This window comes from Nerophis lumbriciformis, linkage group LG27, assembly GCF_033978685.3.
Source record: "Nerophis lumbriciformis linkage group LG27, RoL_Nlum_v2.1, whole genome shotgun sequence".
In the NCBI taxonomy this organism is placed as follows: Eukaryota; Metazoa; Chordata; class Actinopteri; order Syngnathiformes; family Syngnathidae; genus Nerophis; species Nerophis lumbriciformis.
Genome location: NC_084574.2, coordinates 38,935,197 through 38,961,486, shown reverse-complemented (window position 1 = coordinate 38,961,486; position 26,290 = coordinate 38,935,197). Strand labels below are relative to the sequence as shown.

The 26,290-nt window shown below is 42.1% G+C and overlaps 1 protein-coding gene across 1 annotated transcript in view; it reads right to left on the bottom strand.

The window, feature by feature from the left end:
• The window catches only part of LOC133624395 (uncharacterized), a 111,245-nt gene extending 87,861 nt beyond the window's left edge, over nt 1–23,384 (bottom strand). Inside the window, exons 1-5 of the mRNA XM_061987886.2 lie at nt 23,123–23,384; nt 12,147–12,443; nt 8,167–9,710; nt 3,758–3,916; nt 2,425–2,499 (exon numbers count right to left, since the gene is read on the bottom strand). Of these exons, the coding sequence (XP_061843870.2) occupies nt 2,425–2,499; nt 3,758–3,916; nt 8,167–9,710; nt 12,147–12,423 (2,055 nt within the window). The 5' untranslated portion in view covers nt 12,424–12,443; nt 23,123–23,384. The remainder of the gene's footprint in view (nt 1–2,424; nt 2,500–3,757; nt 3,917–8,166; nt 9,711–12,146; nt 12,444–23,122) is intronic.
• Between the last annotated feature and the right edge of the window lie 2,906 nt (nt 23,385–26,290).

Here is a 26,290-nt window from a genome sequence, read left to right as displayed (position 1 = left end):
GTGTTCTGTGGTCTGACGAGTCCACATTTCAAATTGTTTTTGGAAACTGTGGACGTCGTGTCCTCCGGACCAAAGAGGAACAGAACCATCCGGATTGGTATAGGCGCAAAGTTGAAAAGCCAGCATCTGTGATGGTACGGGGGTGTATTAGTGCCCAAGACATGGGTAACTTACACATCTGTGAAGGCGCCATTTATGCTGAAAGGTACATACAGGTTTTGGAGCAACATATGTTGCCATCCAAGCAACGTTACCATGGACGCCCCTGCTTATTTCAGTAAGACAATGCCAGCCACGTGTTACATCAACGTGGCTTCATAGTAAAAGAGTGTGGGTACTAGACTGGCCTGCCTGTAGTCCAGACCTGTCTCCCATTGAAAATGTGTGGCACATTATGAAGCCTAAAATAGCACAACAGAGACCCTCGCACTGTTGAACAACTTAAGCTGTACATCAAGCAAGAATGGGAAAGAATTCCACCTGAGAAGCTTAAAAAATGTGTCTGCTTAGTTCCCAAACGTTTACTGAGTGTCATTATAAACAAAAGTCGGTATGAAGGACCTCCTGTGTTGTTCCGTGTTGCATTTTGGGAGTCTGAGCCTTCCACTGAACGTGCTCATTCTCTCTGCAAGGTCCAAGTGTAGTGGGTGGGAGGTGTTGTCCATAATGTCTAGGAGTTTTGCTAGACTTCTCCTTTCTGACACCACCACCAGAGAGTCTAGCTCCACTCCCACCATGTTACTGGCCTTCTCTACCAACTTGTCCAGTCTGTTTGCGTCCCTCGCTCTCATCCCGCTGCCCCAGCAGGCCACGGTGTACAAGAAAGCGCCTGCCACCACCGACTCTTAGAACATCTTCAACATCTTTGTACAGACGTTGAAGGATCCTAGCCTCCTGAGGAAGTAGAGGTGGCTCTGTCCCTTCTTGTAGAGTGTCTCAGCGTGTTTTGACCCATTCAGCTTGTTGTCCATGTGTACACCGAGGTATTTATAATCCTCAACCATGTCCACATCGACCCCCCCTGATGGAAACAGGTACTCCTCCTCCTTCCCAGGTCCACAACCAGCTCCTTGGTCTTTGTCACATTGAGCTGGAGGTGGTTCTTTCCACACCATGTGACAAAGTCCTCCACCAGTGCCCTGTATTCCTCATCATCACCATCCTCAATACACCCCACTATCGCAGAGTCATCAGAAAACTTCTAAAGGTGGCAGGACTCTGAGTGATAGTGGAAATCGGTGGTGTAGATGGTGAAGAGGAAGGGGGAGAGGACTGTGCCCTGCGGGGCCCCGGTGTTGCTGACCAGCCTGTCAGACACACAGTCCTGCAGTCGCACGTACTGTGGTCTGTCAGTCAGGTAATCAACAACCCAGGACACCAAGGGGGCCTCCACCTGCATCGTCTCCAACTTCACACCCAGTAGCCCAGGCCGTATGGTATAGAAAGCACTGGAGAAGTCAAAAAACATGACCCTCACACTGCTCGCAGGCTTGTCTAGGTGATTGTGGGCTCGGTTCAGCAGGTAGATGACTGCGTCCTTCACTCCCAGTCGGGGCTGGTAGGCGAATTGGAGTGGGTCCAGGTGGGGCTTGACTGTAGGGCGGAGTTGTTCCAGGACCAACCTCTCCATGGTCTTCATGATATGGGAGGTTAGAGCCACTGGCCTGTAGTCCTTCAACGTACTGGGTTGCGTGCACTTGGGGATGGGGAACACACATGAGGTTTTCCACTGTGTGGGGACTTTCTGCAGCCTATGGCTCATGTTGAAGTTGTGCTGGAGAACACCACACAGTTTAAGGCGCAGGCTTTGAGCACCCTGGGGCTCACACCATCAGGACCTGCGGCCTTGCCTGTGTGTAACTTATTTAGCTGTGCATTCACCTGTTCTGCAGACAGACACGCTGAGGGGGTCTCAGGTGATTAGGGGAGGGGGGGTTCATCAAACTGAGGGTGAGGTGTTAAGTGGGGGGAGGTAGTCATTGGAGTTGGGGGGGAGGTGGGGATGGATTGGTTCGCTGAAGTTGTCAGGGGTCCGGCTGGCATGTCTCGGGGGGGGAGGGGGGGTAATCATAACATAACATTCTCAAATAATATATTATACTGTTACTTTGCATTCTGCTATTCATTCCTGGAATCATATGTTTTTATTATTAGACTGTAATACTCAATGGTGTCACATACCCCTCTCTACAGATGCACTGTTGACGTTTCTAAATCCCACCCCTGAGCCATCTACCACATCTACAGCTGCTGCCTCCACTTCAGCAGCACAACCCACCAGTGATGCAGCATCAGCAGCACAACCCAGCAGTGATGCAGCAGCGTCAAGCGGTCTTCCTGTTGCCTCTACCTCAGCAGCACAACCCATCAGTTTTGCAGCAGCATCAAGCGGTCTTCCTGTTGCCGCTACCTCAGCAGCACAACCCAGCAGTGATGCAGCAGCATCAAGCGGTCCTCCTGTTGCACCAATAGACCCTGCTGACTGGCCTTCTGCTTTAACTGAAAAGGTACGAACAGAGTTAGTTCACAGAGGTCCATTTGTAATTGATAGTGACTTCACATTCCCGAAACAGAAAGACGGACGAAGGTGTCAGCATGATTATTTTAACAGACTCTTAATCAATGGGGAAAAGGTGAGAAGAACCTGGCTTATGTACTCGAAAAAAAGAGGATAGCTTGCACTGCTTCTGCTGCAAAATGTTTTCCAAGAGAGATTACAAACTGAGTAGGGAAGGTCTGGAGGACTGGAAAAATGCAAGCCACTTGCTCAAGGTCCATGAGGATAGCCAGGAGCATAATGCTCACATGGCAACATGGAAGGTCTTGGAGGTCCGTTTTGCGAAAGGACTCACAATAGATAAACACGAGATGGCACTTGCTGAGGCTGAGAGAAAAAGGTGGCGTGAAGTTCTACATCGTTTGGTGGCAATAATTCAGTCCTGAGCTGAGCTCCATGGCTTTCAGGGGGTCCACAGACACTTTAAATAAACCAGACTGGCAATTTTCTGAAAGAAGTGGAGCTTATGGCCAAATTTGATCCAGTGATGAAGCAGCATGTCAGTAGAGTAGAAAGTGGAGCTGGCAGTCACATACATTATCTGGGAAAAACAATCCAAAATGAACTGATTGACTCCATCAGTTCAAGAATAATAAAATGCATTGTGGAAGAGATCAAAACATCAAAGTATTTCTCCATCATTTTAGATTGCACACCTGATCTGAGTCATAAGGAACAGCTCTCTGTCATAGTCAGGATAGTGTCACAAGAAGACATACCACAAGTTAAAGAGCATTTCCTGGGCTTTCTTGTTGCAGAGGAATCAACAGGAGATCATTTGTCAACTCTCATCCTAAAACGGTTAGAGGAGCTGAACATTCCTTTTGAAGACTGCAGAGGACAGTCTTATGACAATGGGGCCAACATGAAGGGAAAAAATAAAGGTGTTCATGCAAGGTTGCTTCAGCTAAACTCAAGAGCTTTTTTTGTCCCATGTGGTGCCCACACTTTAAATCTGGTAGTAGCTGATGCTGCAAAAAGCTCACCAGATGCCCTTGGCTACTTTGGGCATTTAGCAAAGTTATTCAAGCTCTTCTCAGCCTCCACCCATAGGTGGGGTGTCCTCCTGAAACATGTTAAAACCACTTTGAAATCATAGGGCTGAGACCAGATGGGAAAGCAGGATAAAAAGCATTGAGGCAGTCAGATATCAGGCTCGGCAAGTCAGAGAGGCTCTTCTGGAGGTGAGGGACTACAGACCCTGTGGTGAGAGTTGAAGCCCAGTCTTTGGCTGAGGAGATTGGATCCTATCGTTTTTGCATTTGTACAGCCATCTGGTATGACATTCTCAGCAAGATCCAGTATGTGAGTAAACTCATGCAGTCGCCCTCCATGCAGCTCGATGGGGCTGTCGACTTGCTGAAGAAAACCAAAGATTCCCTCACCAGCTACAGAAACACTGGATTTTCTGATGCACAGACAACGACAAAGGAGATGTGTGAAGAAATGAATGTGGAGGCTGAACTCAAACAAAAGCGATTGAGAACCACCAAAATGCACTTCGGTTATGAGTCTCCAGATGAGCCCATACAAGATGCACTTAAAAAAATGGAAACCACATTTTTTTATGCAATAGTGGATACAGCCATCTCTTCACTTGATGAGAGATTTCAGAGCCTTGGAGAGGTGAATGACAAGTTTGGAGTACTCCTCAATTTCCACAACTTACAAAAAGTAGAGCTGCTACAGCCCTGAGTACTACTCTGACCCATGACAGCCAGCTAGACATTAATGGCACAGAACTTGCAATGGAAATGCAGAATTTCCCACCATTGCCATCAAAGAACATGACAAACATGGAACTCTTGACCTTCCTGCATGAGAAGAAGCTGGCAGAAATTTACCCCAACATGTGGGTTGCTCTGAAAATCTCTATTAAAAAGCACAAATAGAGAACTCCGTAGGATCCCCTTTTTTTGTAATATAGTTGTTAAAGTCATACTGGTTTGATATCTTGTTTTGTGCAGTGCCTTGTTTATATTGTATTTTTAATTTATTTTATGCAACTTGTTGACACATTTTATTTTGTGTTTATGTACCGTATTTTCCGCACTATAAGCCGCACCTGAAAACCACAAATTTTCACAAAAGCTGACAGTGCGGCTTATAACCCGGTGCGCCTTATATATGGATTAATATAAATATTTATTTTCATAAAGTTTCGGTCTCGCAACTACGGTAAACAGCCGCCATCTTTTTTCCCCGTAGAAGAGGAAGCGCTTCTTCTTCTATGGTAAGCAACCGCCAAGGTAAGCACCCGCCCCCATAGAAGAGGAAGCGCTTCTTCTTCTACTGTAAGCAACCACCCGCCCCCATAGAAGAAGAAGCCCCTGGATATTGCGTTTCATTTCATTTGTGTGTTTACATCTGTAAAGACCACAAAATGGCTCCTACTAAGCGACACGCGTATAATGCAGAATTTAAACTTAAGGCAATATTTTACCAAAGAACTCCAACCGCTCGATATTGGTGTCAACAGGGCATTTAAAGCACGACTGCGAACGGCGTGGGAACAATGGATGACCGAAGGCGAACACACCTTCACTAAGACAGGGAGACAGCGCCGGACGACATACGCCAACATCTGCCAGTGGATCGTAAATGCCTGGGCGGATATTTCGGTCACAACTGTGGTCCGAGCTTTCCGGAAGGCAGGATTCACAGAACTGCGACGAGACGGAGCCGGCCATTTTGGATCCCGTATTCGCCCAACTTTTTAATTCGGACACCGAAGGAGAAGAATTCGAGGGATTTATGAATGAAGAATAACTTCAGAAAGTGAGCGTTATGTTTATTTTGTGTGTTGTGACATTAACGTTCGAGCAACATTAAGTTATTGATGCTTATTGATTGCACATTTGCACATTACCGTACATTTTGGGAGTGAACAGAGTTGTTAGAACGCTGGTTTTTAATATATTATTAAAGTTTGACTGACCTATCTGACTGTTTTTTTGACATTCCCTTTAGCGCAGTTAGATGCGGCTTATAACACGGGGCGGCTTATAGGTGGACAAAGTTTTGAAATATGCCGTTCATTGAAGGCGCGGCTTATAACCCAGGGCGCCTTATGGTGCGGAAAATACGGTATGTAAAAATATTGTATTTCATTTATTTATTTTTTGTATTCATTTATTTATTCTTTTTTTTTTTTATCTTGTTAACTATTCTGATTGTTTATTTGCTTTCTTTAAGTAAAAAAAAGGTCAAAGACAAAGCTATTCGGTTTCTTGTGAGTATATACACTTCACTGCCGATGTGGGGGGGCACCACCTAAAATCTTGCCTAGGGCGCCAGATTGGTTAGGGCCGGGCCTGAGTGTGAGATATAAATAATAATGGAAGTGTTTGTATATAGTATATAATTGGTGCAAAGGTGTACAAGGATATTTCACATGCCTATTACTGTGTATATCATTGAACTGTGTTTATGTTGTGTATAATGTGTATTTATAATATGTTGTACAAAGGACATTTCATCATTTTCGGAAGTTCATCTTGTACTTGACATTGTTTATAGGGTTAGGCAAAATAAGTGCTCAACTTCAGCCTAAACACTTTCGCTCTGCAACATTTTCTTTTTCGATCTATGAATGTACAACTGTTTGTTTATTTTTATGACCATTGACCGAAGAACAATAATAAACTAATGATGATGAAGATGTATCTGTGCAAGTGAACAATTGGACAGACTACACACACACATCAGAAACATAAATGTTAGAAGCCTACAACAATATATGTGAAGAAGACTTTAGGATTAAAAGTGAAGATGTGAGGTGAAATAAGTACAAATGCAGCAATAAAAACAAGCAACTCCACTCACGATGGCTCTAAAGTTCAGTGATGTGTTGCTAACTTCAGCATTTTTCTTCTTTGTTGATGTTTTGCAGTAGTTAACATCCATGATGTAACAATGCTGCTAATCTACCAGAGTCCACCTTTTGTTAACCATTTTATTCATTCATACTTTTAGTTGGATAATAACATCAATAAAATGCAATGGAAAAATGTGTGGGGAAAAAAACAATGAAAATAATAAGATGTCCTCTCTTTAAAGGGGAACATTATCACAATTTCAGAAGGGTTAAAACCATTAAAAATCAGTTCCCAGTGGCTTATTTTATTTTTCGAAGTTTTTTTCAAAATTTTACACATCACGCAATATCCCTAAACAAAGTTTCAAAGTGCCTGATTTTAACCATCGTTATATACACCCGTCCATTTTCCTGTGACGTCACACAGTGATGCCAACACAAACAAACATGGCGGAAAGAACAGCAAGCTATAGCGACATTAGCTCGGATTCAGACTCGGATTTCAGCGGCTTAAGCGATTCAACAGATTACGCATGTATTGAAACGGATGGTTGTAGTGTGGAGGCAGGTAGCCAAAACCAAATTGAAGAAGAAACTGAAGCTATTGAGCCATATCGGTTTGAACCGTATGCAAGCGAAAACGACGAAAACGACACGACAGCCAGCGACACGGGAGAAAGCGAGGACGAATTCGGCGATCGCCTTCTAACCAACGATTGGTATGTGTTTGTTTGGCATTAAAGGAAACTAACAACTATGAACTAGGTTTACAGCATATGAAATACATTTGGCAACAACATGCACTTTGAGAGTGCAGACAGCCCAGTTTTCATCAATTAATATATTCTGTAGACATACCCTCATCCGCGCTCTTTTCCTGAAAGCTGATCTGTCCAGTTTTGGAGTTGATGTCAGCAGGCCAGGGAAGCTAGGGTCGATATTCTTCTCTTGATCATCTTCGGTGGCATAAGGGACGGTGTGAGCCAAGACATCCAGGGGGTTTAGCTCGCTCGTCTGCGGGAACAAACTGCCGCCATTGATTGCCGTGCTAGCGAGGTCCTTTGTCCCTGAATTGCTCACACACTCCGGCAGATTCAATGGGGGTCTGGCGGCAGATTTCTTTGACTTTATGGTTGGAAATGCATCTGCTTTGAGTGTCGCAGGATATCCACACATTCTTGCCATCTCTGTCGTAGCATAGCTTTCGTGGGTAAAGTGTGCGGAACAAACGTCCAATTTCTTGGCACTTTCGCATCTTTGGGCCACTGGTGCAACTTGAATCCGTCCCTGTTGGTGTTGTTACACCCTCCGACAACACACCGACGAGGCATGATGTCTCCAAGGTACGGAAAACAGTCGAAAAAACGGAAAATAACAGAGCTGATTTGACTCGGTGTTTGAGAAAATGGCGGATTGCTTACCGATGTGACGTCACAACGTGACGTCATCGCTCCGAGAGCGAATAATAGAAAGGCGTTTAATTTGCCCATTTAGAGTTCGGAAATCGGTCAAAAAAAGATGGTCTTTTTTCTGCAACATCAAGGTATATATTGACGCTTACATAGGTCTGGTGACAATGTTCCCCTTTAACAATGAGAAAAAATAAAATAAAAATAGCTACATATATAATATTCAATACATGCACACAACTTAAAAATAAGTACAGGACAACATATAAGACTAGAAGATGAGAAGCACTACATACAACATCAAATATACATTCTTATTAAACATGCTGTGTTTTTAAACTACATTTAGCACAATCACTGTTTAAGTGTGTTTACATCCCTGCAGCTTCCATGACTGTTACACACTTGTGTTTACTCACCTGATACTTAAACCTGAACATCGTATCACACACAGAGCAACTAAACAGTTTCTCTCCAGTGTGTGTTCTCATGTGTGTGGTCATGCGTTCCTTTCTGGAGAAACTCTTCTTACAAACAGAGCAAGTAAAAGGTTTCTCACCTGTGTGTGTTCTCATGTGTAATATCATTTCCTTCTTAGTGTTGAATCTTTTAGCACAAGCTGAGCAAGCAAAAGGTTTCTCTCCAGTGTGTGTTCTCATGTGTGTGGTCATGCTTTGCTTTCTGGAGAAACTCTTCTTACAAACAGAGCAAGTAAAGGGTTTCTCACCTGTGTGTGTTCTCATGTGTAATATCATGTCATTCTTAGTGTTGAATCTTTTAGCACAAGCTGAGCAAACAAAAGGTTTCTCTACAGTGTGTGTTCTCATGTGTCTGGTCATGCTGTGCTTGCTGTAGAAACTTTTCTTACAAACAGAGCAAGTAAAAGGTTTCTCACCTGTGTGTGTTCTCATGTGCAATATCATGTCATTCTTAATGTTGAATCTTTTAGCACAAGCTGAGCAAGCAAAAGGTTTCTCTCCAGTGTGTGTTCTCATGTGTAATGTATTTTGGTTCTTTGTGTTGAATCTTTTAGCACAAGCTGAGCAAGCAAAAGGTTTCTCTCCAGTGTGTGTTCTCATGTGTCTGGTCATGCTTTGCTTGCTGGAGAAACTCTTCTTACAAACAGAGCAAGTAAAAGGTTTCTCTCCAGTGTGTGTTCTCATGTGTAATATAATGTCATACTTTGTGTTGAATCTTTTAGCACAAGCTGAGCAAGCAAAAGGTTTCTCTCCAGTGTGTGTTCTCATGTGTATGGTCATGAGAAGCTTTTTGGAGAAACTCTTCTTACAAACAGAGCAAGTAAAAGGTTTCTCTCCACTATGTATTCTCATGTGTGTGGTCATGTGTGGCTTTGTGGAGAAACTCTTCTTACAAACAGAGCAAGTAAAAGGTTTCTCTCCAGTATGTGTTCTCATGTGTGTGGTCATGTTAAGCTTTTTGGAGAAACTCTTCTTACAAACAGAGCAAGTAAAAGGTTTCTCTCCAGTATGTATTCTCATGTGTTCTGTAAAATGACACTTCTTTCTAAATGATTTCCCACATTCAGAGCAGTCAAAGTGTTTGTTGTTAGTGTGATGTCTCGTATCACCTTTAGAGTCATTTTTACTCTCCAAAGGTTTTTGGATGTGGTCACTGTGATCAGAAGAGTGTGACATCATGTGGTCCATGTCTGACAGTGGAGCAAAGATGCTGTCTGGTTCTGACTTGATATCTTCACAATGCTCTCCATCAGCTTCTGTGATGTGTTGACTTACAAGCTCCGCCCCTCTGTTCTCCTCACTTTGACTGTGATGAAGCTGTAAGGACTGAGCTTCATCTTCATCATGAAGCTGCTCCTCTTTAATGTGGGAGGGGGCCTGTAGCTCCTTCTGTCCCACACTGGTGTGCCACTCCTCTTCATGACTCCCCGCTGACACCCGCTGGACGTCTGCAGAACAAATGAGGTGTTACTGTATTGAAGTTTGCAGTATTCAAACTATTGACATGTGAGCTAGGCCAAATAGACAGTGATGGGCAAGCTACCTGGACAATGTAGTAAGCTAAGTTACAAGTTACTCTCAATTAAATGGAGCTAAGCTATCCTCAGAGAATTGTAGCACACTACACTACAAGCTACACTGCAAAAGTAGCTTGCCACATCAAAGCTACATTTAACAGCATTTATATATATATATATATATATATATATAGTCGTATCAATTTCTAAGAATGGAGACATACACCAGTTTACTAACTACACACCAGTTTCATTACTTCCACCATTCTCCAAAATCATGGAAAAACTATTCAATAGCTGATTAGATTTATTTATCAACAAAAGTGTGACGCTGGTGGAGAACCAATATGGACTCCCAGCAAATATCTCAACATCTGGTCAACATATGTACAAACTCTGTTTCCATATGAGTTGGGAAATTGTGTTAGATGTAAATATAAACGAAATACAATGATTTGCAAATCATTTTCAACCCATATTCAGTTGAATATGCTACAAAGACAACATATTTGATGTTCAAACTGATAAACAATTTTTCTTTTTGAAAATAATCATTAACTTTGATGCCAGCAACACGTGACAAAGAAGTTGGGAAAGGTGGCAATAAATACTGATAAAGTTGAGGAATGCTCATCAAACACTTATTTGGAACATCCCACAGATGAACAGGCTAATTGGGAACAGGTGGGTGCCATGATTGGGTATGAAAGTAGATTCCATAAAATGCTCAGTCATTCACAAACAAGGATGGGGCGAGGGTCACCACTTTGTCAACAAATGCGTGAGCAAATAGTCAAACAGTTTAAGAACAAAGCTTCTCAAAGTGCAATTGCAAGAAATTTAGGGATTTCAACATCTACGGTCCATAATATCATCAAAAGGTTCAGAGAATCTGGAGAAATCACTCCACGTAAGCGGCATGGCCGGAAACCAACATTGAATGACTGTGACCTTCAATCTGTATCAAAAACCGACATCAATCTCTAAAGGATATCACCACATGGGCTCAGGAACACTTCAGAAAACCACTGTCACTAAATACAGTTGGCTGCTACATCTGTAAGTGCAAGTTAAAGCTCTACTATGCAAAGCGAAAGCCATTTATCAACAACATCCAGAAACGCCGCCGGCTTCTCTGGGCCTGAGATCATCTAAGATGAACTCATGCAAAGTGGAAAAGTGTTCTGTGGTCTGACGAGTCCACATTTCAAATTGTTTTTGGAACTATTCGACATCGTGTCATCCGGACAAAAGGGGAAGTGAACCATCCAGACTGTTATCAATGCAAAGTTGAAAAGCCAGCATCTGTGATGGTATGGGGGTGCATTAGTGCCCAAGACATGGGTAACTTACACATCTGTGAAGGCACCATAATGCTGAAAGGTACATACAGGTTTTGGAACAACATATGCTGCCATCTAAGCGCCGTCTTTTTCATGGACGCCCCTTCTTATTTCAGCAAGACAATGCCAAGCCACATTCAGCACGTGATACAACAGCGTGGCTTCGTAAAAAGAGTGCGGGTACATTCCTGGTCCGCCTGCAGTCCAGACCTGTCTCCCATCAAAAATGTGTGGCGCATTATGAAGCTTAAAATACGACAGCGGATACCCCGGACTGTTGAACGACTGAAGCTGTACATAAAACAAGAATGGGAAAGAATTCCACTTTCAAAGCTTCAACAATTAGTTTCCTCAGTTCCCAATCGTTTATTGAGTGTTGTTAAAAGAAAAGGTGATGTATCACAGTGGTGAACATGCCCTTTCCCAACTACTTTGGCATGTGTTGCAGCCATGAAATTCTAAGTAAATTATTATTTGCAAAAAAATAATAAAGTTTATGAGTTTGAACATCAAATATCTTGTCTTTGTAGTGCATTCAATTGAATATGGGTTGAAAATGATTTGCAAATCATTGTATTCCGTTTATATTTAAATCTAACACAATTTCCCAACTCATATGGAAACGGGGTTTGTATATATGGTGTATCGTGACATGGCCTAAACATATCCACATATATATGGTGTATCGTGACATGGCCTAAACATATCCACATATACATGGTGTATCGTGACATGGCCTAAACATATCGAGATATTAATAAAAGGCCATATCGCCCAGTCCTAATTAGAATGTGATTTTTTTATATATATATATATCCACCATCGTGTCTTTTATAATGATTGTGAATGATAGAAAAATTCCCAATAAAGTGCAGTTCCCCTCTAAATTCCAATGATTAGATTTAAGACTTGAAGTGTATGAGCATGAAGTGATGAAGCCTACTTGGATGAGTCTTCTAAGACAAAGTGAACAGTCCAGTTGTGATGGATTGAATGCCCTGAGAATAAAATGATATGTGCTTACTTGGACTGTGATGAAGCTGTGAGGACTCAGGTGCTTTGTCTTCATGCTCTTCAGTCTTCACAGAGACAACAGTCGGTGGAAACTTGCTGACATCATCCTCCTCCTGCCCTACAACACACTCCCCCTCCTCTTCCTCTTTCATGTGCGGATCCTCCTCTTCCTCTTTCATGTGGGGGGGCTGTGGATCCTCCTCCTCCTCTTTCATGTGGGGATGCTGTGGATCCTCCTCTTCCTCTTTCATGTGGGTGGGATGTGGATCCTCCTCTTCCTCTTTCATGTGAGGGGACTGCTGGATGTCTGTTGGGTAAATAAGTAAATAAGATAAAGAGAGAAGAAAAATAGTTTTGGACCGACACTGTTAACACAATGACATTATTTGTGTTCTTCTGTGTGTTGTGTTAAAAGTGTGTAGCAAAACAACTAATAAAAACACGGGAAATACCTCCTTTTTTCGTAAAATCAATTCAAAAGTGGCACAGTGAGTACCGAAACAGACTTGGAAATAGAATAGGGGGCAATTTGAAACGTTTTTATAACTACGAGGCGGCACTGAATAAGGCATTTTGAACTTCACTGATGTAAAGTGTGTAAATATTTTATTCTGTATACGGTCCATTACACCTACTCTTTATCTCCAAACTTAACCATAATCTTTTAATGACAAAGTCATTACCATAACTTCAATATCATGGAAATAAAAAAAATCTAATTCCAAAATCACTTAAAAAAACATTCACGGTATGTTTTTGTCATCATGCAGAATACTTTTTTGTGGTCAATTTGTTGGCTGGGCCAAAAGGAACTTTTAGCAAAAACATGTTTTGCTTTTGAGAGATTGATTGAGACTTGTATTAGTAGATTGCACAGTACAGTACATATTCCGGACAATTGACCACTAAATGGTAACACCCGAATAAGTTTTTCAACTTGTTTAAGTCAGGGTCCACTTAAATCAATTCATGGTAGTATGTGGTGTTTTTTGGAGTATCTCCATCAACAATTCTTCTTTAGGAATTGGAGACCATCTACGACACGATGAAGGACAGTCAGTCACCTTTATGTTCTTTTAATAAATCAAGTGTTGACTACTTTGGCTATTGAAAATACATTTTTACATTCACTTATTGTTACATGTAAGTCAGAATCAGGAAGTGAAATGATAACTAATTAGATGTGATTACAAGATAACATGTATTTAGTTACTGTGTGAGTTTTGTGTAAACATGTTGATACAGGTTTACATCTTCTTGGGGACTGGAACACATATGTCCTGAAAGGATGCACCCATTTTTAAAACCTTCACTAAGCTGTGCCACCAACATTGTCTCACTTAGCTCATTAAGGAAACTACCAGGGTGAGTGAGTCCTTTTAAACCTTCATAGACCTCGTTGTTACTTCTGACCAGTCTAAGATCACCACAAGTGGAACTACTGTATGCGGCTTAAGTGATCATTCCATCATTTTCTGTACCCATAAAAAACATAGAACTGCGGCTGATGCCCACAAAACAAGCAAAGCTCCAATCCTTATGACCAAGACTAGCAAGGCTTTCAATGACAAACTGGCACATTAAGACTCGCCTGGTACTTGCAAGTACACAGGTTTTTGGGTCAATTCCTAACCTCAGAAAAGTAGATAACTTCACAGTCAAAGTGGGTGACAATATTATAACAAACAAAAATGAGATTACCTATCTTGGCTGCATCGTAGAGACTAATCTCTCTAGTGAAAAAATGACTACTAAGGGAGTCAAAGAATCAACCGACAAATTATGTTCTTACATAGTAGTACTACTCTTACAGGTAGTATTGCACTTAAGACTCTAACACAAGCACTCATTTAACCCCACTTTGAGTACAGAGTTCATATTTAGTACCGTGACGCCTTAAAAGCCCTGAAAAACAAACTCCAGACAGCCCAAAACAAAATGATTGGGCTTCTACTCAACCGTCCATCTCGGGCTCACATTTCCGCCAACCATTTCCTTAACGTGGGGAGGCTCTTGGTAGGTGACAGAGTACATCTTCTTGCAGTTGGTCTGGTGTACAAGATACACCATACCACTAAAATACCCATGTACCTGTCTAGATACTTCAAAATATATTGACCATTATAACACCAGAGATAGTTGTACAAGTCATATTCAACCCAGATCTCACTCCAAAAAAAGTTCTAATTAGTTTGCCTGCTATACCACCAACATGTGGATCTTCCTATCAATAGCCATAAAGGAGTGTAAATCCCTTACTTCCTTCAAAGTCACTTTGACAAGACATTACAGGTTGTGGCTACTCGTAACTGGGAATATACAAAGCCTTTTGCTGCAATTTTCTTGCAGTATTGTTGTCTTTTTGCTACTTTCTGCATACTTTGTGCTATCTGTGTGAGTGATATAAGTTCCTGTCCTGTGCCCACATTTGGTGTCTTTCATATCCTCGTGCTGTTCACAGGCTTCCAGACCAGCTGCCTGATATGCAAACGGGACACACCTGTACCATGTTGCCAATCAGTCTCTTACAGTATATATCTGGCACTGTTCCACTAGCATTCAAAAAAGCGGTTATTCATCCTCTACTCAAAAGACCTAACCTCGACCCTGACCTCATGGTAAACTACCGGCCGGTGTCCCACCTTCCGTTTATCTCGAAAATCGTCGAAAAAATTGTTGCACAGCAGCTAAATGAACACTTAGTGTCTAACAATCTCTGTGAACCTTTTCAATCCGGTTTCAGGGCAAATCACTCTACGGAGACAGCCCTCGCAAAAATGACTAATGATCTACTGCTAACCATGGATTCTGATGCGTCATCTATGTTGCTGCTTCTTGATCTTAGCGCTGCTTTCCATACCGTCCATCATAATATTTTATTAGAGCGTATCAAAACACGTATTGGTATGTCAGACTTAGCCTTGTCGTGGTTTAACTCTTATCTTACTGACAGGGTGCAGTGCGTCTCCCATAACAATGTGACCTCGGACTATGTTAAGGTAACGTACGGAGTCCCCCAGGGTTCAGTTCTTGGCCCTGCACTCTTTAGTATTTGCATGCTGCTGCTAGGTGACATCATAAGCAAACACGGTGTTAGCTTTCACTGTTATGCTGATGACACCCAACTCTACATGCCTCTAAAGCTGACCAACACACCAGATTGTAGTCAGCTAGAGGCGTGTCTTAATGAAATTAAACAATGTGTCATGTCTGTATTATCATGTTTTGTTTTAAGTCATGTTTTGTTTAGTTTCTGTCTTTTCACTCCCTTGTCTGGTCACCATAGCAACCATTAGTTTTCACCTGTCACGTCACGCACCTGTTTCACGTTTTGACTCACACACACCTGTCACTGCTATTTAAGCATACCTTGTTCATCACTCGTCCTGCCTGCATTGTCGTTATGTCACTCCGGTTCAGGTCTCGTTTTGACAAAGTAAGTTCCCATGTCCTAGTTTTTGTTTAAGATTAGCTTCACTTGCGTTTTAGGCACGCTTGCCTCTTTTTTGTTGTTGTTGTTGTTGTATTGTTTATGTTCGCGGTAGTGCGTGATTTATGTTAAATAAATCCTAGCCTACCTTCACGCTGTTGTCCGGAGCCGTCTATCTTGCGTTGGAAGAACAACCCCGCAGCAAGCTGCGACCGCCACGTGACAGAATGCAGGCAGCAGACGTTCTTCCGCAGACCGGCCACGAGGAGGTGATGGAGACGCGCTGGCAAAGCTGGAAGCCAACCAGAAAGGCTTTTTCTCGCCAGCATGACGCGTCGTTCCCCCAAAACCCTCCCACGGACAACAAGATTCCTCAACCAGCCCATTCTTCCTTCCCGCCGCAGGAGACCCGTGCTGATGACGTCATCCCGCCCACTGGTGATGATGTCAGAAACCAAGATTTTTTTTTTGAGTCTATTTACACCCTCTGTCAGCCGCCCACTATGGACTTTGTTTCAAAGAAAAATCCTTTTGAGAAAATTGTCTCTAAATTTAGATTTTTTTCATACCCAGTCTAAAGTGGGAATAGGGAATAGACAATTTGGACAATTTAATGGGGAAGTTTCTGCCCTCCTCCGCCCACCCCTACAGAGAGTTCCAGACCGCAGGGAGCGCGTCTGGTATCTGCCCCTTGAGGGGGGGGCTGGGGTCGGGAGCTGTGTTGGTGGGGTGACTCAGCTTAACCATGTCAAGCCACAGCCTCCCTCACGGCCGCCACCACCAGTCTTTTACCATGCCAAGCCGCAACCCCCAGCTAGACCACCTCCACCTGCACCAGTAGCTCCACGACGCCAAGCTCCGATACCAGCTCCACGACGCCAAGCTCCGGTACCAGCTCCACGACGCCAAGCTCCGGTACCAGCTCCACGACGCCAAGCTCCGGTACCAGTTCAACGACGCCAAGCTTCGGTACCAGCTCCATGACGCCAAGCTCCGGTACCAGCTACACGACGCCAAGGTCCGGTACCAGCTCCACGACGCCAAGCTCCGGTACCAGCTCACCAAGACCAAGACCAAGACCCGCCATGCCAAGACCAAGACCAAGACCCGCCATGCCAAGATCAAGACCAAGACCCGCCATGCCAAGACCTAGACCAAGACCCGCCATGCCAAGACCTAGACCAAGACCAAGACCTGCCATGCCAAGACCAAGACCCGCCATGCCAAGACCAAGACCTGCCATGCCAAGACCAAGACCCACGCCAAGACCAAGACCTATACCAAGACCCACGCCGAGCTTCGCCGCCTGACGCGCCACGCCGAGCTTCGCCGCCTGACGCGCCACGCCGAGCTTCGCCGCCTGACGCGCCACGCCGAGCTTCGCCGCCTGACTCACCACGCCAAGCCACGCCTGCCACGATGACGACGCGCCTGCCTCCTCGTCGGCCACGGATATGGCTGCTACCTGGTCGCCCGCCACGCCAAGTGCGCCCACCTCCCAGTCGGCCACGAATGTGGCCATTCCCTGGGCGCCCGCCTCGCCTGCTGCAGCGGCGTTCCACTCGCCGCCGCCACCTAACTCTGCCCCGGTGGATACGGGGACACGTGGTCTGGCGACCCACCGCCATGTCCCCCTCCCGCCCTCCCATGACTTTTGTTAAGTTTTTTTTTTCTTGGACATCTGGTATCTGTCCTTAAGGGAGGGGTTCTGTCATGTCTGTATTATCATGTTTTGTTTTAAGTCATGTTTTGTTTAGTTTCTGTCTTTTCACTCCCTTGTCTGGTCACCATAGCAACCATTAGTTTTCACCTGTCACGTCACGCACCTGTTTCACGTTTTGACTCACACACACCTGTCACTGCTATTTAAGCATACCTTGTTCATCACTCGTCCTGCCTGCATTGTCGTTATGTCACTCCGGTTCAGGTCTCGTTTTGACAAAGTAAGTTCCCATGTCCTAGTTTTTGTTTAAGATTAGCCTCACTTGCGTTTTAGGCACGCTTGCCTCTTTTTTTTGTTGTTGTTGTTGTATTGTTTATGTTTGCGGTAGTGCGTGATTTATGTTAAATAAATCCTAGCCTACCTTCACGCTGTTGTCCGGAGCCGTCTATCTTGCGTTGGAAGAACAACCCCGCAGCAAGCTGCGACCCCCACGTGACACAATGGATGTCCGCTAACTTTATGCAACTCAACACTAAGAAAACGGAAATGCTGATTATCGGTCCTGCTGGACACCGACATTTATTTAAAGGGGAACATTATGACAATTCAGAAGGGTTAAAACCATAAAAAATCAGTTCCCAGTGGCTTATTTTATTTTTCGAAGTTTTTTTCAAAATGTTACCCATCACGCAATATCCCTAAAAAAAAGCTTCAAAGTGCCTGATTTTAACCATCGTTATAAACACCCGTCCATTTTCCTGTGACGTCACATAGTGATGCCAACACAAACAAACATGGCGGATAGAACAGCAAGCTATAGCGACATTAGCTCGGATTCAGACTCGGATTTCAGCGGCTTAAGCGAAATTGAAGAAGAAACTGAAGCTATTGAGCCATATCGGTTTGAACCGTATGCAAGCGAAACCGACGAAAACGACACGACAGCCAGCGACACGGGAGAAAGCGAGGACGAATTCGGCGATCGCCTTCTAACCAACGATTGGTATGTGTTTGTTTTTAAGTGTTGTAATGTTTTTAAGCTAAATTATTGGTAAACACAGTTTATGTATAAAAATTTACGTAAAACCGCAAGTAATGAATAAAGTTTTCATCAATTAATATATTCTGTAGACATACCCTCATCCGCTCTCTTTTCCTGAAAGCTGATCTGTCCAGTTTTGGAGTTGATGTCAGCAGGCCAGGGAAGCTAGGGTCGATATTCTTCTCTTGATCATCTTCGGTGGCATAAGGGACGGTGTGAGCCAAGACATCCAGGGGGTTTAGCTCGCTCGTCTGCGGGAACAAACTGCCGCCATTGCTTGCCGTGCTAGCGAGGTCCTTTGTCCCTGCATTGCTCACACACTCTGACAGATTCAATGGGGGTCTGGCGGCAGATTTCTTTGACTTTATGGTTGGAAATGCATCTGCTTTGAGTGTCGCAGGATATCCACACATTCTTGCCATCTCTGTCGTAGCATAGCTTTCGTCGGTAAAGTGTGCGGAACAAACGACTGACCATTTTCGTCGGCTTTCCCCACAACCTCGTATTTTGAACAAATTTCGTCCAATTTCTTGCCACTTTGGCATCTTTGGGCCACTGGTGCAACTTGAATCCGTCCCTGTTTGTGTTGTTACACCCTCCGACAACACACCGACGAGGCATGATGTCTTCAAGGTACGGAAAACAGTAGAAAAAAACGGAAAATAACAGAGCTGATTTGATTCGGTGTTTGTAATGTGTTTGAGAAAATGGCGGATTGCTTCCCGATGTGACGTCGCTCCGAGAGCGAATAATAGAAAGGCGTCTAATTCGCCAAAATTCACCAATTTAGACATCGGAAATCGGTTGAAAAAATATATGGTCTTTTTTCTGCAACATCAAGGTATATATTGACGCTTACATAGGTCTGGTGATAATGTTCCCCTAACATTTGACAACCAAACAATTACACAAGGCGACTCGGTAAAGAATCTGGGTATTATCTTCCACCCAACTCTCTCGTTTGAGTCACACATTAAGAGTGTTACTAAAACAACTCTCTCCTTTGAGTCACACATTAAGAGTGTTACTAAAACAACTCTCTCCTTTGAGTCACACATTAAGAGTGTTACTAAAACAACTCTCTCCTTTGAGTCACACATTAAGAGTGTTACTAAAACAACTCTCTCCTTTGAGTCACACATTAAGAGTGTTACTAAAACAACTCTCTCCTTTGAGTCACACATTAAGAGTGTTACTAAAACAACTCTCTCGTTTGAGTCACACATTAAGAGTGTTACTAAAACAACTCTCTCGTTTGAGTCACACATTAAGAGTGTTACTAAAACAACTCTCTCGTTTGAGTCACACATTAAGAGTGTTACTAAAACAACTCTCTCGTTTGAGTCACACATTAAGAGTGTTACTAAAACAACTCTCTCGTTTGAGTCACACATTAAGAGTGTTACTAAAACAACTCTCTCCTTTGAGTCACACATTAAGAGTGTTACTAAAACAACTCTCTCGTTTGAGTCACACATTAAGAGTGTTACTAAAACAACTCTCTCGTTTGAGTCACACATTAAGAGTGTTACTAAAACAACTCTCTCGTTTGAGTCACACATTAAGAGTGTTACTAAAACAACTCTCTCGTTTGAGTCACACATTAAGAGTGTTACTAAAACAACTCTCTCGTTTGAGTCACACATTAAGAGTGTTACTAAAACAACTCTCTCGTTTGAGTCACACATTAAGAGTGTTACTAAAACAACTCTCTCGTTTGAGTCACACATTAAGAGTGTTACTAAAACGGCCTTCTTTCATCTCCGTAATATCGCTAAAATGTGTTCCATTTTGTCCACTAGCGAAGCTGAGATTATTATTCATGCGTTCGTTACGTCTCGTCTCGATTACTGTAACGTATTATTTTGGGGTCTCCCTATGTCTAGCATTAAAAGATTACAGTTGGTACTAAATGCGGCTGCTAGACTCTTGACAAGAACAAGAAAGTTTGATCATATTACGCCTATACTGTATATACCTTCATATACATTTATTAGGGATGTCCCGATTCAGGTTTTTGCACTTCCGATCCGATACCGATATTGTTTTTGCACTTCCGATCCGATACTGATACTGACCGATACCGATACTGACCGATACTGGCCTAGCCGAGCATGTATTAAAGTTTAAAGTTATTTAGCCTACATAGTTGTCAGAATCATGTTGAAAAGGGTTTTAGTACTCTTGATAACAACTAGCCAGCTGAATTAGGGGAGTTTGAATAATACACAATGGTTGGTAACAAGAAACTGACCTGTTTATTCAAGGATAAACACAAAATAGACAAAATGATACATGACAAACAGAAATGGCATCATTGAACTAGGGCTGGGCGATATGGCCTTTTTTTAATATTGCCATATTTTAAGGCCATATTGCGATACACAATATATATCTCGATATTTTGCCTTAGCCTTGAATGAACACTTGATGCATATAATCACAGCAGTATGATGATTCTATGTGTTTTGATTGATTGATTGAGACTTTTATTAGTAGGTTGCACAGTGAAGTACATATTCCGTACAATTGACCACTAAATGGTAACACCCCAATAAGTTTTTACACTTGTTTAAGTCGGTGTCCACTTAAATTGATTCATGATACAGATATATACTATCAGATATATACTATCATCATAATACAGTCATCACACAAGATAATCACATTGAATTATTTACATTATTTATAATCCAGGGTGTGGATGTAAGTGTCAAAAAGACAGCCAAAAGAGTTTGATATGAGAATAAATCTAAAGTTAAAATATAGGGTAGAAATGCATCCATTTGCAGGAAATGTAGTCTTGATTTTCAAAATGTTCTTTCAAGGCTTGCATGTCTACATTAAAACATTCTTCTTCATACTGCATTAATATATGCTACTTTTAAACTTTCATGCAGAGAAGGAAATCACAACTAAAAAAATCACTAATTTTTTCATACGGTGTTGATCTGGAAATGTTTGCCTCGGCATTTTGATGGTGTGGACGTGTGGCACCGAATGGAGATAAGCGTCTCGACAAACGTCACAATATTTGAACAATGATGACGAAAACTGATTTCTCTGTCGTGTCCGTGTGTCGAAAATTGTTATGCGCTTATTTTTTTATTTGATTTTGTACGTGGCATATAATTGCTATGCGCAGAGGACGTTTAAACAGTGCACAATTGCACAAGCGCGCACCTTAGAGAGAGCGTTGCTCGCACGGCTGCGCTAGCATCACAGCTAACGTTTGCCATGCTGCTACCTCTCTGCTGGGAGAGGACGTATACGTATGTGACGTATGACGTGACAGTATGTGACGTATGACGTGACAGTATGTGACGTATGACGTGACAGTATGTGACGTATGACGTGACAGTATGTGACGTATGACGTGACAGTATGTGACGTATGACGTGACAGTATGTGACGTATGACGTGACAGTATGTGACGTATGACGTGACAGTATGTGACGTATGACGTGACAGTATGTGACGTATGACGTGACAGTATGTGACGTATGACGTGACAGTATGTGACGTATGACGTGACAGTATGTGACGTATGACGTGACAGTATGTGACGTGTGTAAGAAGGTGTGCTTGCTGTCTGTGAGAGGGAGACACAGGAAAGAGTGAGAAGAGTCTGTCGTGTGATGCCAGCAGCTAAAAGCATCTGCGTGAGAATCCACAGACCTGTGGATGTGTTGAAGGTGGGCTGGAAAATGCGGTACGGAAATTAGGGAGCAGCAGAAAAGTGGAATGTATTATTTAAATCGGTGCGTTGGAAAACACGGACCGCAGTTTTTTTTTAAACTGGATCTGGATCTGCATTTTCCCATGCCTTGCCGATACACATTTTTTTGCAAATATCGGCAGCCGATCCGAATATCGGATCGGGACATCCCTAACATATATCCATATATATATACCTACACTGGCTCACCTGCACTGGCTTCCTGTGCACTTAAGATGTGACTTTATAAATAAAGTTGATTTGATTTGATTTAAGGTTCTACTATTTAGGTATAAAATACTACACGGTCTAGCTCCAGCCTATCTTGCTGATTGTATTGTACCATATGTCCCGGCAAGAAACCTGCGTTCAAAGAACTCCAGCTTATTAGTGATTCCCAGAGCCCAAAAAAAGTCTGCGGGCTATAGAGCGTTTTCTATTGGGGCTCCAGTACTATGGAATGCCCTCCCGGTAACAGTTAGAGATGCTACCTCAGTAGAAGCATTTAAGTCCCATCTTAAAACTCATTTGTATACTTTAGCCTTTAAATAGCCCCCCTTTTGGACCAGTTGATCTGCCGTTTCTTTTCTTTTCTCCTCTGCCTCCTCGCCGGGTTACTCCGGTTCCGGTGACCATGGATGAAGTGCTGGCTGTCCAGAGTCGGGACCCGGGGTGGACCGCTCGCCTGTGCATCGGTTGGGGACATCTCTGCGCTGCTGACTCGTCTCCGCTCGGGATGGTCTCCTGCTGGCCCCACTATGGACTGGACACTCACTACTATGTTAGATCCACTAAGGACTGTTCTTTCACAATATTATGTCACTCGACATCCATTGCTTTCGGTCTCCCCTAGAGAGGGGGTGTTACCCACATATGCGGTCCTCTCCAAGGTTTCTCATAGTCATTCACATCGACGTCCCTTATGTGGGCTCTGTACCGAGGATGTCGTTGTGGCTTGTGCAGCCCTTTGAGACTTTTGTGATTTAGGGCTATATAAATAAACATTGATTGATTGATAATCATCCAAATATGATTAACAGTTTGACACAAACATGAATGTTTAAAACGCGAGATTTTAGCTGTTGTGCTAAGTCGCTACGAGGAAAGATGTAAATAAAGCTGTAGTCACTCACCAATCTCCAAACCAAAACATTGAATCACTCGGGAGTAGCGAAGCAGCCGCCATCTTCATTCGAAATGTTTGGTAGTTAGTTGGTCCACGCATGCGCGAAGAGGACGTCACTTCCGTCAAAATGTTCCGTGTAATTTATTAACTTTCCCGCCAAGACAGTTAATTTTTATAATCTTTATTCGAGTAACAATTTCTGATAGAATATTGCATACAAAACAACTGTTACTTAGGAATACAGTATTTATTTTGAAACTGCACAGAAACCGGAAGCAGCTTTAAATGGCAAATAAATACATCTTTTTTTTTTTTAAATACTTTATATACATCAAATATATCAATCCACAATACTGATCAATCTACGTTTTAGTGATACAACAAAAAAAAACTTCTTTTTTTTTTTAAAAGCTCAAAAAGCCGTTGTAAACACGCAAGGGCAGAGGTCCGCGCATGCGCGAAGACAACTTCACTTCCGGGACTTTTTTTTCAGATGGCGTTTCTGCGACTGCACGTTTTGTGATATTTGAATATTTTATGAATCTGTTGTATAAAAGCTATCTTATCAAATGTTAACAATAATATAAACATGAACAAGGGAGTATATTTACCAAAAAATCAGGGCGTATTACCGCCACATTTCAACCACTTTCACTAATCTGTCATTGCAATGAATGACGCACGAGGGCGCCACTGACTCCCAATGCATAGATATTATTTGTTTATGTTGGTTTTTTTCTAACAAAGCAGCTACTGTAACTTACATTTATGTATGCAGCCTAAGTACACTTATAAATGTTAAATGTTGCGAATTGATGTATATAAAGTAGCCAAAAAATATTTATTTACTTGCCATTTAAAGGGCTACTTTACTTTGTTTGGAATTTGGGAATTTGATTGTTCACAATCATTATGAGAAACAAAAACAAAAGTCTATTCCCCCCCCTTTTTTTAGATCCTAAAGATGATTAAAAACGCTTGCAAAATGCTTTTAATGGGAGTGTCCATTGTAGCTTTCAAAGCCCTCAACTTCAAAACCATCCATTTTATATACACACTTCAAGTATATATACAGAGGTGGGTAGAGTAGCCAGAAATTGTACTCAAGTAAGAGTACTGTTACTTTAGAGATTTATTACTCAAGTAAAAGTAAGGAGTAGTCACCCAAATATTTACTTGAGTTAAAGTAAAAAGTATGTTGTGAAAAAACTACTCAAGTACTGAGTAACTGATGAGTAACATATACACACACATATATATATATATATACACACATACATATATATATATATATATATATATATATATATATATATATATATATACATATATATATACACACACACAGGTAAAAGCCAGTAAATTAGAATATTTTGAAAAACTTGATTTATTTCAGTAATTGCATTCAAAAGGTGTAACTTGTACATTATATTTATTCATTGCACACAGACTGATGCATTCAAATGTTTATTTCATTTAATTTTGATGATTTGAAGTGGCAACAAATGAAAATCCAAAATTCCGTGTGTCACAAAATTAGAATATTACTTAAGGCTAATACAAAAAAGGGATTTTTAGAAATGTTGGCCAACTGAAAAGTATGAAAATGAAAAATATGAGCATGTACAATACTCAATACTTGGTTGGAGCTCCTTTTGCCTCAATTACTGCGTTCATGCGGCGTGGCATGGAGTCGATGAGTTTCTGGCACTGCTCAGGTGTTATGAGAGCCCAGGTTGCTCTGATAGTGGCCTTCAACTCTTCTGCGTTTTTGGGTCTGGCATTCTGCATCTTCCTTTTCACAATACCCCACAGATTTTCTATGGGGCTAAGGTCAGGGGAGTTGGCGGGCCAATTTAGAACAGAAATACCATGGTCCGTAAACCAGGCACGGGTAGATTTTGCGCTGTGTGCAGGCGCCAAGTCCTGTTGGAACTTGAAATCTCCATCTCCATAGAGCAGGTCAGCAGCAGGAAGCATGAAGTGCTCTAAAACTTGCTGGTAGACGGCTGCGTTGACCCTGGATCTCAGGAAACAGAGTGGACCGACACCAGCAGATGACATGGCACCCCAAACCATCACCCAACCATGCAAATTTTGCATTTCCTTTGGAAATCGAGGTCCCAGAGTCTGGAGGAAGACAGGAGAGGCACAGGATCCACGTTGCCTGAAGTCTAGTGTAAAGTTTCCACCATCAGTGATGGTTTGGGGTGCCATGTCATCTGCTGGTGTCGGTCCACTCTGTTTTTCTCATAACACCTGAGCAGTGCCAGAAACTCATCGACTCCATGCCACGCCGCATTAACGCAGTAATTGAGGCAAAAGGAGCTCCAACCAAGTATTGAGTATTGTACATGCTCATATTTTTCATTTTCATACTTTTCTGTTGGCCAACATTTCTAAAAATCCCTTTTTTGTATTAGCCTTAAGTAATATTCTAATTTTGTGACACACGGAATTTTGGATTTTCATTTGTTGCCACTTCAAATCATCAAAATTAAATGAAATAAACATTTGAATGCATCAGTCTGTGTGCAATGAATAAATATAATGTACAAGTTACACCTTTTGAATGCAATTACTGAAATAAATCAAGTTTTTCAAAATATTCTAATTTACTGGCTTTTATCTGTATATTTATACATTCAATATTTCTTGTTCTGTTATTGTTTCAGCAGGCATGTTGTTGCAATAGCAGCTTGGGGCCACAGAGGGTCGCTGTGTTGGCTTTTGTTTTACTTTTGTTTTGGTAAAACTTCTATTTTGAAGTCCAGCACAGTGAATTACGGGGACCCTACCCCCTTGTTTATAGCTATTAACACCTAGCCATTTACATGACCTTTATTCCACGACAAGGTGAAGGGAAATTCTCCTACCTGTCGTGCTAGTCTGCTACTGCTATTTCTCTTTTGACCAGTCAGGCCTGATGAAGGTTTATACACACACACATATATATACATATATATATATATAAATGTGTGTGTGTGTATATATATATATATATATATATATATATATATATAGACTATATATATACACACTATTATATATACATATATATATACAGTATACCGGTATACACATACTGTATATATACACATATATACAGTATATATGTGTGTGTATATATATATATATATACATACATACACATATATATTTTAGGCCACAGTAA